Genomic DNA, 16,980 nt, shown 5'->3' with positions numbered 1-16,980 from the left:
CTGCTCTGCCTATGCCCCCATCATGGACTGGTTCTCCCAGGGCAGCCTCTGCAGACTCACAGGAAAGCCCCGCCTTCCCCTTCTGCGTCCCCCACTTCTATGCTGCCATCCGTGACTCAAGCAGGTGCTCCGTTCAGCATGGTTGCTTTCAGATAGCACGTAGCATCCCCAGACGGCTTTGGGGACAGGGAAACAGCTTCCAGTGGGCTTTTCCCTTTGACGAGGTGACACCTCTGGGAAGCAGCAAGGCAGCCCTCGAGTCCCCCCTTGCCCAAGTCTCCACACTCACTGCACCTGCTCTGTGAGCAGAGCTTCTGGAAGCCTCCGGGGTCCCCAAGACCCCCATGCTTGATAAGACAGCGTCTCAGAGGAGACGCTCTGTGGCGATCCCTGCTTCCGTTAACGTGACGCAGGCAAGCCGGCTGCAGTCTCCAGGGTCCAGAGCAATTCTTAAATAGCCTAAGGGGGCACCCGCACTGTCACAAGCCGTGTAGCTATTTCCCCTGGACCGGCAACGCGCACGTGAAACTGAACAGCCACCTCCTTGATCTCTCAGCACAGAACGTGTGTGCTTGGCAGTCTTCAGATTCCAACTTTGTCTCTCAAGACTCCATAAGCGTGAAGACACTTATCTCCCTTTTGCTTCTTGACTTTCAGGCGCTGTGAGATTTTGCTGGGGGTCCTGGCGGGCAGGTGGAGGGGCCCGGGGGTCGTGCACACAGGAGACCTTGCTGTGAGATGACAGACCGACCCGGGTCCCTGTGGGACTCAGTGACCCCGTGGAACCGTCTGCGCTCAGGTCTGATCGATTCTGCTCCAGGTCTTAAGGGGAACCTTGGAGCAAACTTACCCTCGAGACTTTGGCTGATAGTTCGCTCGGGGCAAGACCCCAGTCGTCATCCCGCCGAATTCCCTCAGCTGAGTGAGAGGCCTCTTTATAGGCAGCGAAGGCCCCACAGCAGTGCTGCTGCCGTAGCTCCTGCATGCATCTTGTCTGACAAGAAGGCCTGAAACAGGGACAAAGGCGAAACGAGAGCCTCGGTTTGCACAATGAGGGTGTGGGGGGTTGAGGGGATGGAGGTTTCCGGGCTCAGGGTTGGCCGATACGAGCCCTTCCAGAAGAGGTGGGTTTGCACAGGGACTGAGAGCGGGAGTTAAGACATAAGAGGGTGGGCTGGCTCCTCCTCTGCTTCCTCTTGGTCCCAAACACTGCACCCCAAGCATCAAGGGTGGGCTGACTCTTCCTCGGCTTCCTTTGGTCCCAGACAGTGCACCCCAAGCATCATTCTGCCTGTCTGAAAACTGGGTATGGGGTAATCCTGTACCGACTGGGAGGGTTGCCATGGATCTCAGTGCCCACGTTCCAGGGGAGGTGCCTGCCAGTGACGACAGGCTCTCTCTCCCTGGTGACTGCGGTAGCCATGGTGATGATACAGGACAGTCCATGTCCCCCCATTGCCCGGAGGCTGGAAATGTTAGGCTCATGATTCCGACCCTCTGGCAGGCATCAGCCTCTTCTGGAGAGCTCTTGGAAACAGAAACCACTGGGGCCCCAAGGCTCTCCGGTCTGGTACCTCGGCAGCAGGTCCAAAAATTGTATTTCCCACACATTCCCAGCAGTGGCTGTGCTGCTGGTCAGATGGCACCTGTAGGGCCACAGTTGAGGTCCTACAGCCCTGAAGTGAGGTCTGAGTGCTGTGCGCAGAGGCCGAGTGGTGGTGGAGAGATGTGGGGTTTTCGTAGGCATGTCTTGGTTTTATCCTGGGTGGTCCATGGATAAACTTGCTGACCTGGCACGAGTCCTTGAAACTTAGTAAACCTTTAAAAGTTTAAAAGGGAGTGTTTTTTTTTTTTTTTTTTTTTTAATAAGTTTAGGCGTTCCCATCATGGCACAGTGGAAACGAACCTGACTAGGAACCATGAGGTAGCGGGTTTGATCCCTGGCCCTGCTCCGTGGGTTAAGGATCTGGCATTGCTGTGAGCTGCGGTGTAGGTTGTAGACATGGCTCGGATCCTGCATTGCTGTGGCTGTGGCGTACCCTGGCAGCTGTAGCTCCGATTTGACCCCTAGCCCGGGAACCTCCATATGCCGCAGGAGTGGCCCTAAAAAGCAAAAAAAAAAAAAAAGTTTATTCTTCTTCTTATTATTTTTTTTTGTCTTTTTGCCATTTCTTGGGCTGCTCCTGCGGCACATGGAGGTTCCCGGGCTAGGGATCGAATCGGAGCTGTAGCTGCCAGCCTAAGCCAGAGCCACAGCAACGCAGGATCCGAGCCGTGTCTGTGACCTACACCGCAGCTCACGGCAACGCCGGAACCTTGACCCACTGAGCAAGGGCAGGGATCGAACCCGCAACCTCATGGTTCCTAGTCGGATTCGTTAACCACTGAGCCATGACGGGAACTCCTATTCTTATTTTTAATCTGTCCTGGTAGCATTTATGTATCACTAACACACTGTTAAATGGCACAAAAATTCTGAATTGTAAAGTGACTCCATGGATGAGCTTGGGAGATTTTTACCTTAAAAAGCACTTACTTATCCCTACCATATTCTACACCGAATTTCCCTGAATTTCTCCCCACTTTAGAAAATATTTGTGTTTAATCTTGCATTTTGTCAGCCCTCAGTAAATGTCATTTTCTCTGCTGCTTCTTTTTTTTTTTTTTTTTTTGCGTTTTAGGGCCACACCTGTGGCACATGGAAGTTCCAGCCTAGGGGTTGAAATCGGATCTGCATCTGCTGGCCTACATCACAGACATACAGCAGTGCAGGATCTGAGCGTGTCTGCAAGCTATATACCACAGCTCACGGCAACGCCAGATCCTTAACCCGCTGAGCGAGGCCAGGGATAGAACCCGCACCCTTACGGCCGGCTTCGTTAACTGCTGAGCCACAAAGGGAACTCCTCATTTTCTCTGCCTCTCGCCCCCTGGCTCCTTCTTTCCCCTCGCTTCTCTTGTGTGTGGGAGCCCCTTCGTATTCCTACCTCTGCCTCTGGCTCCGGAGCCGTCCGCTGCCAGGGCCTGGCCTTTGGGTTGGCGGGAGGAGCCAGGCAGTGGGGTAGGTGATGAGAAGGCAGGAGACAGGGAGGGAGGGAGGGCTCCATGCAGGGCACACGTCACCAGCTTCTGCAGTGGAAGGGACAGACAAGGGCTTTGGAATACCAAGTGTCGCGTGGCGTTTCTGTTACCTTGCTGCAGTCTAGGTAAAACCTGCTGCTGAGGAAAAGCTCGAGTTACAGCCGTCCGCCTTCTTGGTCTAGGTTGTGCCCTTTCGTAAAAGCACCAGGAGAGGGATGGTTTTTCCTGTGGTTTCCCCAGGATGTGTGTCTGTGATGGTGGGTGGTAGGTGCAAGGCGGTTTGGCCCCAGCCCAGGCTCACTGGGGGCACCGGGACTTGACCTGGCAGGTGTGCGGGGGGCCTCTGGGATTTGCCTTCCGACACCCATCAGGACGGACTTGCATCCAGGCCCTGGAACCGTGAGTGGCCGCCGAGATCCTATCTTCCTTGCTGCTCCCCAACCAGGAGGAGCGGTGCCCGGCTGCCCTGGGCAGTCCTCCGGAGGGTGAGCCCGTCCTGGAGGCTCAACTTCTGTGCCCCAGCCAGGGCACAGGCACACTGCCTGGGTGGCCTGCACCCCCCGGTGTTTCTCTCTCCCGGATCCACAGCCTGGCACGTCCGTCGTCAGGGTGCCTGCAGATTCAGGGTCTGCTGAGAGGCTGCCTCTTGTTTCCCTGTGTCTTCTCTGTCCTCACGTCACAGAAGGCGTGAGGGGCGCCCTGGGGTCTCTTTCATGAGGCCCTGATCCAATTCCCGAGGTCCACCCTCATGATCTGATCACCTCCCAAGGCCCCCCCACCCCTCCTACCGTCACCCGGGGAGTCAGCATTTAACAAATGAACAGAGGGGCCGAGGACACGCATGGTGTCTACAGCACCCACCTCGCTCGCTCGCCCACGGGTGCCCCTCAGCAGGGGGCCCGATGAACGTCTTGTCGGGCCTTTTAGGATGACCTCCCCACCCTGTGCCACCAGAATACAGGTGTCCTACAGCGTCCAGAGCTGGTCTCTTGGACCCGGTCTGCGTGGGTCGACCAGTTGTCCACATGGACTTTTTCTCAAGGACCTGGTCGGTGCAGGTTGACCAGTTGCTCTCATGGACCTGCCGCTCCACCACCGTCTGGGCAGACGTGGTCTCCCAGATGCGGTCTGCGTGGGTCGACCAGTTGTCCTCACGGTCGGGGTCCTTCCAGTTGAAATCCGGAATACGCCACGCAGGTGTCTCCCGAGGGGAAGGCTCCTTTAATCCCTTAAACCCAGAGACTGCCTCTTCTTAGGCCAAAGACAGGGGACAACACTGCTGCGTCGTTTCTCTCTCCTTGGGCGCGGGTGCCGTGCTTTCTAAGAGACAGCTTTCCTTGCGGTTGACAGGGAACCCCTCTCCCGCCCAGTTCCCCACCCCCCACCTCCTGCCACTGATCGCCCCCGGCTGACCCGGAACCCCGGGGGCGTCTCTGTTCTGGAACAGCCCAACCGCCGTGACTGCCACATCTGACCTTAGCTTCTTGGGTTCCCAACCCTGCTTGCCAGTGTCTGTTCTGAGCAGACCCTGAGAGGTCCTGCCGACCTCCGTCACGCTGGATTTCGCAGGGAGTGTCCCGGGCCCAGCTGGGACGGTTTTAGTGTGTAGTTTCCCGGGACCGTGCGTCCACCTGCCTGGGGAGGGGTTCTTCGCAGCCCCCACCGGAGGAGTTTCCCTGCCCATCTCCTCTCTGTCCAGCCCGGCGTCAAGGTCACGCAGTCTGCACCTGAAACTGCAGAGAAGCCTGTGCTTCCTGGGGTTTCGAATATGGAATCCTCCCAGGTGCAGCCGTCTGTATCTGCCTTCTTTCATTAAGCACAATGTTTTTATTTTATTTTTAAAAATTTTTTTAATTTTTAAATTTTTTTAATGATTTTTACTGTTTCCTTTATAGTTGGTTTACAGCTGCATAAAGTTTTTAAAACTCATTCACGTGATTGTTAGTGGCTTTTATTGTTAGTGGTTGTGTGGTACGTGCATACTTTTTCTTTGTAGAAAACTTACTTAGTTTTGGTGAAGATTTTTACTTTTTCCATTATAGTGCCTACTTTTTTAAAGAAACTGCTGTACTGATTTCCAAAGCGGTTTTTATGTTGCATTGAGTACTAGGCTTATTGCTGCTGTACCATATTATCCCAAGTCCCATGGCTTCAGACAACTCAGATTGATGATCTTTCCTTTCTGGAAGCCAGAAGTCCACACCAGTCTGAAATCTCGGGGTTGATCAGGCTGAGTTTCTTCTGGAGGCTTGCGAGGGGCATGTTCTTACCTTTCCGGCTCCTAGAGGTTGGCCCCACTCCCTGGGGAGAGTCTGGCCTCTGCTCTCCTGCTTCCTTCTTAGAAGGACCTGTGATGATGGGGGCCCATCTGGACCCCCCCCCCACCTCCAGGGCCATCTCTGCATCTTAGGGGTCTTCCTTAATCTCACCTGCAAGGCCCATTGTGCCAGGTACCATATTGAGAGGTTCTGGAGATGAGGACACAGGCATCTGGGGGCCAGTCCCTCTGTCAGCTCTAGGTTCTCATCACTGACTTGTAAAGCGCAGCTCTTCGTATACTCTGGATAGAAGTCCCGTCCGTGTGTGTGTGTGTGTGTGTCTGGGGTTGGTAGTTAATAGTTTCTCTCATTCAGTGGCTTATCTTTCCTTCCTCTAATTTTGGTGAAAGCCCTTTCATCCATGTTTGTCTAGGGTTTTTTTTTGTTGTTGTTGTTGTTTTTGTTTTTTAATCTTTTTTAGGGCCACACTTGCGGCATGTAGATGTTTCCAGAAATTGGAGCTGTAGCTGTCGGCTGATGCCACAGCCACAGCAACACCAGATCTGAGTTGCATCTGTGACCTACACCACAGCCCAAGGCAATGCTGGATCCTTAACCCACTGAGCGAGGCCAGGGATTGAACCTGCGTCCTCACAGATACTGGTTGGGTTCCTTAACCACTGAGCCACGACGGGAACTCCAACAATTTTTGAACCAGTTCATTCTTTTTTTGCCATACCCACAGCCTGTGGCATTCCCAGGCCAGGGATCGAACCTGAACCACAGCAGCGACAACGCTGAATCCTTAAACTGCTGAGCCACAAGGGAACTCCATGCACCAGTTCATTTTTGAAAATGATTTTTTAAAAACTTTATGATGGATTACTAGAATAAAAATCCTTGACTAATACCCATACCTATTAAAGGGAGTAATTAATAATGCCAGTGAATCATGCAAAATGCTAATCAAAAATTTTCCTTTACAAAGACCCCTCAGTTAAATCATGACTATAGATCATTTTAAGGAGTGACGTTGATCATTGCTTTTTCACAGTTCATAGCTTACAGCCGTGGAAAACAATACGTCAAACCCTTAAATACTTTTCTCTCGGCCTCCTAGAGCGAGCAGGCTGCGAATCTGAAGCACGTGGTACCGGACTCCTAATTTCGTGCTTGTTAATTATTCATTGCAATCTTTTACATTCCTAAACACAAGGAAGTGCTCCCTCTTACACGGAGGCTCACTTGTAAAGGTTAAAGAGTTCCTGTTGTGGCTCAGCAGGAGCAAACCCACGAGGGTGTGTGTTCCATCCCTGGCCTCGCTCTGTGGGTTAAGAATCTGTGTTGCCGTGAGCTATGGTGTAGGTCGCAGACGCGGCTTGCGTCTGTCTGGTGTTGCTGCGGCTGCTGCAGCTCTGATTCAGCCCCTAGCCTGGGAACTTCCATATGCTGCAGGTGCAACCCTACAAAAAAAAAAGCACATCGTGGCTGCAGGAGAAAGCCCCCGAGTGCCCTCAGCACCTGGACACAGCAAGGTTTGTTGGAGGCAGCGTGTTTGTTTTGGTCCCCTTCCGTGCTCCTCCCCAGAATGCCAGGACGCTGAGTGCTCAGTGTCCCACACGCACTCTCCCTGGCCTCCCTTCTTAGGTCTGAGAGGACGCTCCTGGGCTCCAGGTCCTGGGGTGAGCAGAGTGCCACATCTCAGTAGGTCTTTCACTGAGAAAAACGCTCTTGAGTTACCTCCTGACAACGTGAATGAGCTTCTCCATCCCAGTCGCTGATGTATGTGCGCCACGTCGCCAGGACGTTTCTGTCTCACTTCCTGCATGTTTCCCAGTGCCCATCACATGGTCGGTGCCCGTGCCCCTGTGCGAAGAGGTGTGCTTCCCACAGGAGAGGTGTAGGGAGCTAGGTAGGGAGTGGGGCCACTGCCTGGCTGGGAACCTGCTCGTGTGGGCCTGGGCAGGGTCAGGTGTCCGGGAGGAGACTGGGCCAGGCTGGGGCCCAGTGGGTCCCAGCTCAGTGACCCGTTTCTTCCCTGGGACACAAATGTCTGAGGCCCGCCAGCAGTCCTCACAGCCGCTCTGCTCACTTTGTGGCTTTCCACGTAGCTGCACGTGTCCTTCCCACGCTGACACAGCCTGCAGGGCGACTGTCTCCACTCGGAGGACAGGGGCCTTGGATCTCAGCACAGGTGAGAGTGCCAGCCAGGGGCAGACGCCTTCCAGGTGCCAGGCAGGATGTGTGACAGTGCCCAGGACGAGCATGGCCCTGACCCACAGCCTCCCCAGCATCCCAACTGAAAGCCAGACCACAGCCCTGCAGCCGCAGCACCCATCCCCGATGCAGCTTCCAGTGCGGCCCAGCCCGGGAGAGCCAGATGTGCCCCAGACCAGTTGGGCAGTTGCCTGGCTCCTAGTGGCTGCCTCCAGCCAGTGTCGCTGCAATGGCCACTTTCCCCTGCAGGGCTCTCCCTCTCCGTCCCCGGCCTGCCCTTCAGCCGCTGCCCAGCACGAGCCGCGGCCCAGATGGAGAGCCAGGGGTGAGCAGCCTCTGCTGGTCCTCACCTGCCGGGCCCTTGTCACTTCCCTGTGCACCTGGGAGCGCCTTCCATGAGGCAGGCCTCGTGCCTCCGGCTGCCCCTGCCCGCCTGCTCCGAAACTGTCTGCCTGCTCTTGCCCTGGCCTCCCCTGTGGTCCTGCCCGTCCCTGTGGCCCCTCAGACCGAGCCGACAGCAAAGTGCCAGAAGCGACTCTGAGCCAGAGAACCGACAGGATCCTGGATTGGTGCTGGGAGCCAGGAGCAGGGACAGCAGTGGTTCACAGCAGGTGGCCTCAGTGACCTCGCACAGACTCCTGCCGTTAGGGTTCTAGAAATCATTAAGCCAGTGTGGCTGCTGTGGGACATCAAGGTAGAGCCCGAGGCAGCCCCTGATATCCGATGCGCCGTGTGGGATGGCTCAGCGCCGTCTCCTGAGACGCGCTGGCCACGTTTGCAGGGTCTTGTCCTTCAGAGGTCACTTTCTAGGATAGCTGTGCCACCTGACCGGATCGTGCAGCGTGGGGAGCAGACACGTCTTTTCGGATGAGGTCCTTCCTAAGACTGGATGTGTTTCACGGGGACATCAAGGCTCCCAGGGTAGAACGTCCCTGGGGCACGCGTGTGGGCCTCAGTGGCTGATCTCGCAAGGCCCCCGGCGACTCTGGTCCTTCCAGCTCCGTGGTCCCAGGCTGGAAATGGGAAATGGTTCCTCTTCCTGCTCGGAGAGAGCCGAACCCCTTCACTGATGCTCTCAGCACAGGACGTTCTGCAGAAGTGTCTTGAGGTTTCTTCCAAGACATGCTGCTTCCAAAGAACAAAAGAACTATTTCCCCCCCCGCTACTTTTTTTTAATTCTTCTTTTAAATTATTATTATTTTTTTAATAGTGATTTCCCCAATACAATTTTTCTTTCTTCTCCTGTGCAGCATGGTGACCCAGTTACACATACATGTACACATTCTATTTTCTCCCGTGATCATGCTCCCTCATCAGGGACCAGACATCCTTCTCAGTGCAACACAGCAGCATCTCAGTGCCCACCCATTCCAAAGGCAGGCGTCTGCATCTACGGACCCCAAGCTCCGAGCCACCCCACTCCCTCCCCCGCCCCCTCGGCAACCACAAGTCTGTTCTCCACGTCTGTGACTTTCTTGTCTATAGAAATGAAACTTTTCTGGAGTTCCCGTCGTGGCGCAGTGGTTAACGAATCCGACTAGGAACCATGAGGTTGCGGGTTCGGTCCCTGCCCTTGCTCAGTGGGTTAACGATCCGGCGTTGCCGTGAGCTGTGGTGTAGGTTGCAGACGCGGCTCGGATCCCGAGTTGCTGTGGCTCTGGCATAGGCGGGTGGCTACAGCTCCGATTAGACCCCTAGCCTGGGAACCTCCACATGCCGTGGGAGCGGCCCAAGAAATAGCAAAAAGACAAAAAAAGAAATGAAACTTTCCACAAAAGAACTTTAAGGACAACTGGGGTGCAATATGGAGGCACGTGTGAATAGACTGTTTTTTTCTTTCACTTTTACCAGTCACTCTATCTATGTAAGCATGAAAAGGCAGCGTTTCTTGGTGAAACTGGGCCGGTTTTGAAAACCACTGGCGTTGGGGTGTTCCTGTTGTGGCGCAGTGGAAATGAATCCGACAAGGAACCACAAGGGTGTGGGTTCCATCCCTGGCCTTGCTCTGTGGGTTCAGGATCCGGCGTGGCCATGAGCGGTGGTGTAGGTCACAGACGTGGCTCGGATCTGGCGTGGCTGTGACTGTGGTGCAGGTGGCAGCTATAGCTTGGATTTGACCTCTAGCCTGGGAACCTCCATGTGCCGCTGGTGTGGCCCTAAAAAGCAAAATAAATAAATAAATAAATAAATAAATTCACTGACTTTGTAGAGCACAGGGCTTTAGTAAAAACACATCTAGTTCCCTGGGGGCACAGGGGGAGCTTGATAAGACACACAGTGCTGGCCCCACCCAGTTTATACTCTGCAGATCTGGGTAAGGCCAAGGAATTTGCATTTCTGAGGCCCCTGGTCCAGGGACCACATTTTGAGAACCAGTGGGTTAGGGAAACCACTGGTAGAATATCTTAGGTGAACAGAATAAGTGAATTTTTTTTTTTTTTTTTTTTCTTAAATCTGCTTGGTCATCAATGACCTACTACATACTCTCACAACAGCTTGGAAAAATGACACCACCACTTTTATCCAAATGTACCCTGTGTTGGGTTGGGCTTTTATTGTTAAAGCCATTTCATATTTCTTTACGGATGTAGGTAGGTGTGGCATTTACGTCGGTGCACCCTGCCCTCTCAGAGGAAGCAGCTCTGTGCCGTTGTGGGAGCCGTGGTGTCAGGGAGAAAGCACAGCTTGTCATTTCCTCTTAAATCCCAGACGGTTCCTAACCGCCCTCCATGGGGCAGCTGCAAGGCAGGTATTTCCTGCAACTCCAGGCGGCCACCCTGGGGCATCTGGTCGGGTAGGCACTGTGCTCCCAGCTCCGCATAGATTACCTGCCCGGGTGACAAAGTGCCTGGCAGGTGTGTGGTCCTGTTAGGACCCCCCCACACACCCCGTATAGATTTAAACCGAGCCCCACCACCCCACCCCAAGCGGCTGAGCTCAGAGTGCCCGCTGCTTCAGCCTCCCACCCGAGTCCTCTGGGCACCTGGGCCTGCAGGCCAGTGGCCGCTCTCCAGCACCCTCGGTGCAGACTGCAGGTCGGAGAGGTGAGCAGGTCCTCCCAGGACGTCCGGGTAGAAGGCGGCCGGGCTGGAACTGACCACGCATCTCAGATTTGCGGAAGCCTTGCTGTCTCCCGATGCGGCATGCTAGGTCTGGTCTGGAAACAAGTGGGGCGGGGCAGAGGGTCAGATCTTGTCAGGGGTGCTTGTTACTAACGGGCCAATCGAGGTGTTTGGCTACTAAATAGTGCTGCTCACGGCTGTACTCTTGGCCTTAGGTGCCTGACTGCACGGTCAGGGGCGCAGCTTCCTGCAAGACAGAGTGGGAGGTGCCCTCGCCCCCTCCATCTTTATCGGGAAAACGGACCCTCCACTGAGGATGGGCTCAGCCAACATTAGTGCCGTTCCTGGACTAGGGTCCATGAGGACGTGGGTTTGATCCCCGGCTTTGCTCAGTGGGTCAAGTATCCTGTGTTGCCATGAGCTATGGCGTAGGCTCGGATCTGGCATTGTTGTGGCTGTGGTGTCGGCTGGCATCTGCAGCTCCGATTTGACCCCTGGCCTGGGAACTTCCATATGCAGCAGGTGCGGTTGTAGAAAGGAAAAGAAAAAAAAAAAAAAAAAAAGCCCTTGCAATGAGAACCTTAGGCTCAGAGAGAACAGAGGTCCTTCTTCCGTCTCTAAGAACAGTTTAGTGACTCTGAGGCTGAGTCCCGTGCACAGTCCCCACCTGGCATGGGTGTGAGCTCAGGATGAAAACAGCAAGGTCTGAAAGTAGCTAGCCCTGGGCCAGCTCCCACCTCCCCCTCTGATGCCCTTCAGATCCTTCTTTCTCCCTTACAGCTTATCTCCAAAGGTTGAGTAGAGTTCCCCTGGCTGGGCGGTAGGGCCTTCTTGTTTATCTATGTGATACATAGTAACGAACCTTTTGGAGGTGGGCGGGCAGCCTGTGCACTTGATCGCGGGGCACAGCTCCTTGGTGCTGCTTCATTTTAGTTTAGCATCTGGAGAACCTTTTCTTTTCAAAACGCTGTCCCTTTCCTTATAAGGACGCGCAGTCATTGTGGGATCTGAGGAACTTAACATCGTGTTTAGATCCTTGCTTCATCCACCGCGGGTTTGGGGTGATTTTATCTAAATTGTGAAGAAAAGTGGCTGCAGAGTTGTTTGTGGATTTACAGTCCCACAGCTCTGTGCCTTTTAAGTGAAAGGCTTAAAGCTTTAAATCAACACGGCTTTTAAAGCACTTTAAAAGAAGATGGCTGTTTTCCGTCTTCAGAATTAGGACTTTTCCAGGTTCCTTTCTCCTGCCTCGTCCACCTGCTTGGGCAGCAGCCCCCGAATGGTCCTTGCCTCCCCGCCTGGCCTCTGCTGCTCCTCCTGGCACCTTCTAGGCTTCTCAGACCCATCAGTGCCCTCCCCCTCGTTCCATGCCTGCAATGCCTTTTTGTCATTTTTTTCTGTCACAACTACTAGAAGAAACGTGTTTAGGGGGAGAAAGGAAAATGCAGCTTCCCTGCCAGTCCTCCACTCCCCCATCCCCACCCCCCCACACCCCACCCCGCCGCACAAGGAAGGAGAGAAAAGAGCCTTTGTTGCGGGTGACACTGTCCTTATTACCAGCACAGGAGTGGACCAGGCCTTTCCCCCTCTCAGCCGGGACTTCTTTAGGGAGATTACGTGCAGGGTGGGTTCTGGACAAACCAGAGCCGCTCCGGTTTTTATCCAAACACTGGCCTCTTCTACAAAGATGCCCAGGAAGTCTTTTCTTCAAGTCTTTTCTTCACGTCTTCCTGGGCTTCTTTGTACCCAACCCCAAACAGAAACAAAAGCAGGAATTTATTAGCCCATCCGGGGGTCATGTCTGAGTAAGGCTGAGTCCCTGCCAGGGCGGACACGGGAGACCTGCTTGCTTTGTGTGTCACTGCGCCCCCCCACCCCAAAGCCCAGCCCTTGGTGGAAAAGTGAGGCTCCACATAGTCCAAGTGCTAAAGAGGAAGTTGTATTCAATACACAGCTGGGGGTGGTTTTGCCTGGAAAAGCACAGGCAAGAGGGAAGCTCTGTTGCTGGCCATGGTCAAGGCCAGATCACCCCGCCCGCCGTGGGGCCACGGGTCCAGGGCGGGTGCCAGGAAGCAGCCTGCAGGCAGGTCCTGGCACGACGCATCACATTCAGGGGCTTCCAGGGGGCAGGGCTGGTCATCTGCCTGGAGAAGCAGGCCTGGGGGTGGGGGTGGCCTTTGGGACCGAACCCCTCACTGTGAGAGCATCACAGCTGGGTCCCACTGTACCGCTGCCGAATGGGCCAGTGTGGGAGATCCCCTCCCGCCACATCTGCTGACGGAGGTGCCATGAGGCTGGTGGTGCTGGGAGGGTACACCTGGAACACGGGGCGTTGCGTCTTCCTACCCAGCACTGCGCAGAAGTGTCTGTTCTCACGTGGCAGCTTCAGACCTGCACCCCTGGCCAGGTGCTCCTGCTGGGCGTGATGGCACAGGGCACTGGACGTGTCCCTAAGAGGCAGGAAGTGTCCCTACCAGCGGAGGGCCCCACCTGCAGAACCTCCTGTGCTGCTCTCAGGATGTGCGCTGGGGAGCCTCACACCTGTGCCTGCTGATAGCAGACCGTTCCATTTCACGTCTCTCGCAATCTGTGACCCCAGAGCAGCAGAGCGCAGGCCGCCCAGGGCGTCGTCTAGCCCACATGTTAGGGACACTTCCCAGCTCTTAGGCACACCTCCCATGTCCCATATGTCCGTCGGCCTCTGCGCGAGCTTTGCACCCTGACCGTGTCTGCGCTGTGTACACAGACGCTTCTCTGCTGCCGACGTGGTGTGAACACAGCCCGCACCCTAAAAGCCTCTCTCCCTCTCTCGTCTCGGCAGATACCGAGCGGCTCTATTCCGTGGTGTTTGAGGACATCTGTGGTCGCTATGGGAAGAAATACAGCTGGGAGGTCAAGTCCCTCGTCATGGGCAAGAAGGCCCTGGAGGCGGCCCAGATCATCATCGACGTCCTGCAGCTCCCCATGTCGAAGGAGGAGCTGGTGGAAACCAGCCAGGCGAAGCTCAAGGAGGTCTTCCCCACGGCCGGGCTCATGCCAGGTGCGTCCCCTGCCGCGCGCAGCCTCGTGGCTCGGTGCCGTACTCACGATCTTAGCGGGAAATCCATCCGCCAGCCTGAGGCCCGGCACGCGGCGTTTACTCTCTTGTCCTGCGAGCTTCTCGGGACATTCTCTTCCTTGGAAGGCCCAGAGGACTCCTGAGAGAGTTTGCGGGACGCTCGTATGTGCGGTGATTCTATCTTGTCCTTTTTGCTTGTTTGTTGAAAACAAATTCTTTTTTTTTTTTTTTCTTTTTCTTTTTCAAGCTGCACCTGCCGCATATGGAGGTTCCCAGGCTAGGGGTTGAATCAGAGCAGCAGTTGCTGGCCCTCCCCACAGCCACGGACAACGCCAGATCCGAGCTGCGTCTGCGACCTACACCGCAGCTCGCAGAAACACCGGATCCTTAACCCACTGAGTGAGGCCGGGGATCTAACTGGCATCCTCATAGACACTATGTTGGGTTTTTAAGCTACTGAGCCACAATGGGAACTCCAAGAAATTCTTTTTTTTTTTTTTTATTTGAAATATTTGCCATGTGTTTATTTCAGGTGTACAGCAAAGTGATTCAGTTACACACACACATTATACACACCTATCTTCTGTATTTGTGTGTATATATTCTTTTTCAGATTCTTTTTTTTTTTTTGGCTGTGCCCATGGCATGCAGAAGTTCCCAGGCCAGGGGTCAAACCCGAGCCACAGCACGGACACCTCCAGATCCGTAACCTGCTTAGCCCATAGGGAACTCCTATCTCTTCTTCTTAAAGGCTTCTTCAAATAATATACCTTCCTTTCAGTGATTCCTGACGAAAACAATTGCATTTGGTGTGTTATCAGTATTATATAAGGATGATACTCCTGACAGAATTCCTTCAAAGTTTAAAACAGGCGGCCTTTTCTTTTCAAATCAGGTGCAGGATTACCATTTCAGCAACCGTGTAAATTCTATCATATTGATGACAAATCAAGCACTAAATCTCCCCCAAGAAGTTTAATTTTTTTCTTTTTTTCTTTTTTTTTTTTTAATGACCACACCCTCAGCACATGGAAGTTCCCAGGCCAGAGATTGAATCCAGGCCAAAGCTGTGACCTCTGGAATGGCAACACCAGATCCTGAACCCATTGTGCCAAGCCAGGGATCACATCCTTGCCTCTGCAGTGACCTGAGCTGCTGCAGTCCGATTCTTAACCCACTGCATCACAGCGGGCATGCCATGAAGTTTAAACTTTTTTTGAAAAAGCTTCCGACATAATTCAACACTAATGGGTCTGTTTGTGTGGCCTTTACAACTTTCTTTCCCGGTTTTCCTTTGAAAGGAAAGATGACTTTTCTCCCTTGGGGCTTGTTAGCGGAAGATTGATCAGAACTGAATTGCCTGCTGTTTCTTACTAAATGTGAGAAGGTCAAAAATGTTCTAGATTACAGGGCCACAAAAGGCTTAGCATGGAGTATTATTTTAAGATTCTTCTAGGAAGAAAGGTGACTACCCAGTCTTTAGATTTCCTGGTGCTAAGAGAGAAAAAGGTTATTGTTACAGCAGTGGTTTTGGGTTCAAAACGGTGTGACTATGAGTCATCGTTGTTTTAAACTTGTGCTGTGCAGCTGTCACTCTGGCTCATCAGGTTAAGAACCCAGCACAGTGTCCGTGAGGATGTGGTTTCGATCCCTGGCCTCGCTCGGTGGGTTAGGGATCCAGCGTTGCCACAAGCTGCTGTATAGGTCACCGATGCGGCTTGGACCCAGCGTCGCTGTGGCTGTGGTGTAGGCCAGTAGCTGCAGCTCCAATTTGACCCCTAGCCTGGGAACCTCTGTATGCTGCCGTTGTGGCCCTTAAGAGAAAAAAAAAAGATGTGGTTATGTGTATTTATACATATATGCAGAGGTGCAGGCTGAATACCCGCCTAGACCTGGGGAATTTCCTGTACAGGACCCTGCTAATACGGGTGCCTGGGTCACCTGAAAGTCTTGTGGGCTGTTCTTGGATTATACACACTTAGATTACACACACACACCCACCCTCAGGCATGAGTACAAGCACCGTGGTACACACTCCCTTCATCTGCTGCCTTTTTGGGTTCCTTGCACACTCCGTCACCCTCACAAACGTTAAAAACAGAACCACATCCATATGTGATAAGAAACCGCTTCAAACTACCATTGGGTCCATTTTTAGCGTACAGTTCAGTCGTGTTAAGTAAGTTCAGGTAGTGGAACCCTCAGTACCATCCACCTCTCAGGCTTCTTTCTCTTGCAGCGCAGACGCTCTGTCCCCGGGAACCACTAACGCCCAGTCTCCTCTCCTCCACCCCGAGCACGGAACATTCTACTTTCTGGCTCCGTGACGGTGAACCACCCTAGGGACCCCAAACCCTCTCTGCCCGTTGGTGACTGGCTTTGGGAATGTAGCACAGTGTCCTGCAGATTCATCCATGTTGTGCCATGTGTCAGGATTTTCTTCCTTTTAAAACTGAATTATACTCCTTTCGGGGGATGGACCACATCGTGTTTATCCATTCACTTGTCCAAAGGAAGCAACCTGAGTTTTTCCCTTTTCTTTGCTGTTGTTCATAAGGCAGCTCTAAACATTGGCGTGCACATCCTCAGAGGTCCTGCTTTCATTTCTCTAGGGTAGTTTCCCAGAAGTCTGATTGTTGGCTTATATGGTAATCCTAACTTTATATATATATACACATATACATATATATAACTTTATATATATATAGATATATATATACACATATATATATATTTTGTGCTTTTTTTTAGAGCCGCACCTGTGGCGTAGGGAAGTTCCCACTAGGGGTTGAATCGGAGCTGTATCTGCTGGCCTACACCACAGCCACAGCCACGCCAGATCCAAGCCGCCTCTGCAACCTACACCACAGCCCACGAGAATGCTGGATCCTTAACCCACGGAGTGAGGCCAGGGATCAAACCCAGAACCTCATGGTTCCTAGTTGGATTCGTTTCCACTGAGCCATGACAGGAACTCCTAATTCTAACTTTAAGCTCTCTCTCTCTTTTTTTTTGGGGGGGGTGTCTTTTTTAGGGCCTCACCCTTGGCATATGGATGTTCCCAGGCTAGGGTTTGAATCGGAACTGCAGCTGCCAGCCACAGCCACAGCCACAGCAGTGCAGGATCCTTAGCCCATTGAGTGAGGCCAGGGATCGAACCCACGTCTTCATGGATACTAGTTGGGTTTGTTACTGCTGAACCACAACGGGAACTCCTCCAATTTTAATTTTTTGAGAATCCACCATATTGTCATCTATAATGGCTGTACCATTTCATTATCTTCCCTGCAGTAGTCCAGCAAAG

The 16,980-nt window shown here is 53.3% G+C and overlaps 1 protein-coding gene across 50 annotated transcripts in view; it reads left to right on the top strand.

The window, feature by feature from the left end:
• Positions 1-16,980, top strand: part of LOC106506881 (pseudouridine-5'-phosphatase-like) — a 744,469-nt gene that overhangs the window by 24,222 nt on the left and 703,267 nt on the right. For all 50 annotated transcript variants that reach the window (XR_014836065.1, XR_014836045.1, XR_014836067.1 and 47 more), the window contains exon 2: positions 13,440-13,658. Coding sequence is in view for 1 of the 50 variants with exons in the window: in XM_085008997.1 (XP_084865123.1) it covers positions 13,440-13,658 (219 nt within the window). In the remaining 49 variants the exon portion in view is untranslated. The remainder of the gene's footprint in view (positions 1-13,439; positions 13,659-16,980) is intronic.

Source organism: Sus scrofa, chromosome Y, assembly GCF_054392235.1.
Source record: "Sus scrofa isolate SSC_HxYL_T2T_F1_AM1 chromosome Y, Sscrofa_HxYL_maternal_Yorkshire_Landrace_v2.0, whole genome shotgun sequence".
NCBI classification, from domain to species: Eukaryota; Metazoa; Chordata; class Mammalia; order Artiodactyla; family Suidae; genus Sus; species Sus scrofa.
Note: the sequence above shows the minus strand (reverse complement) of the source record. Positions and strands in the feature narration are given on the sequence as shown.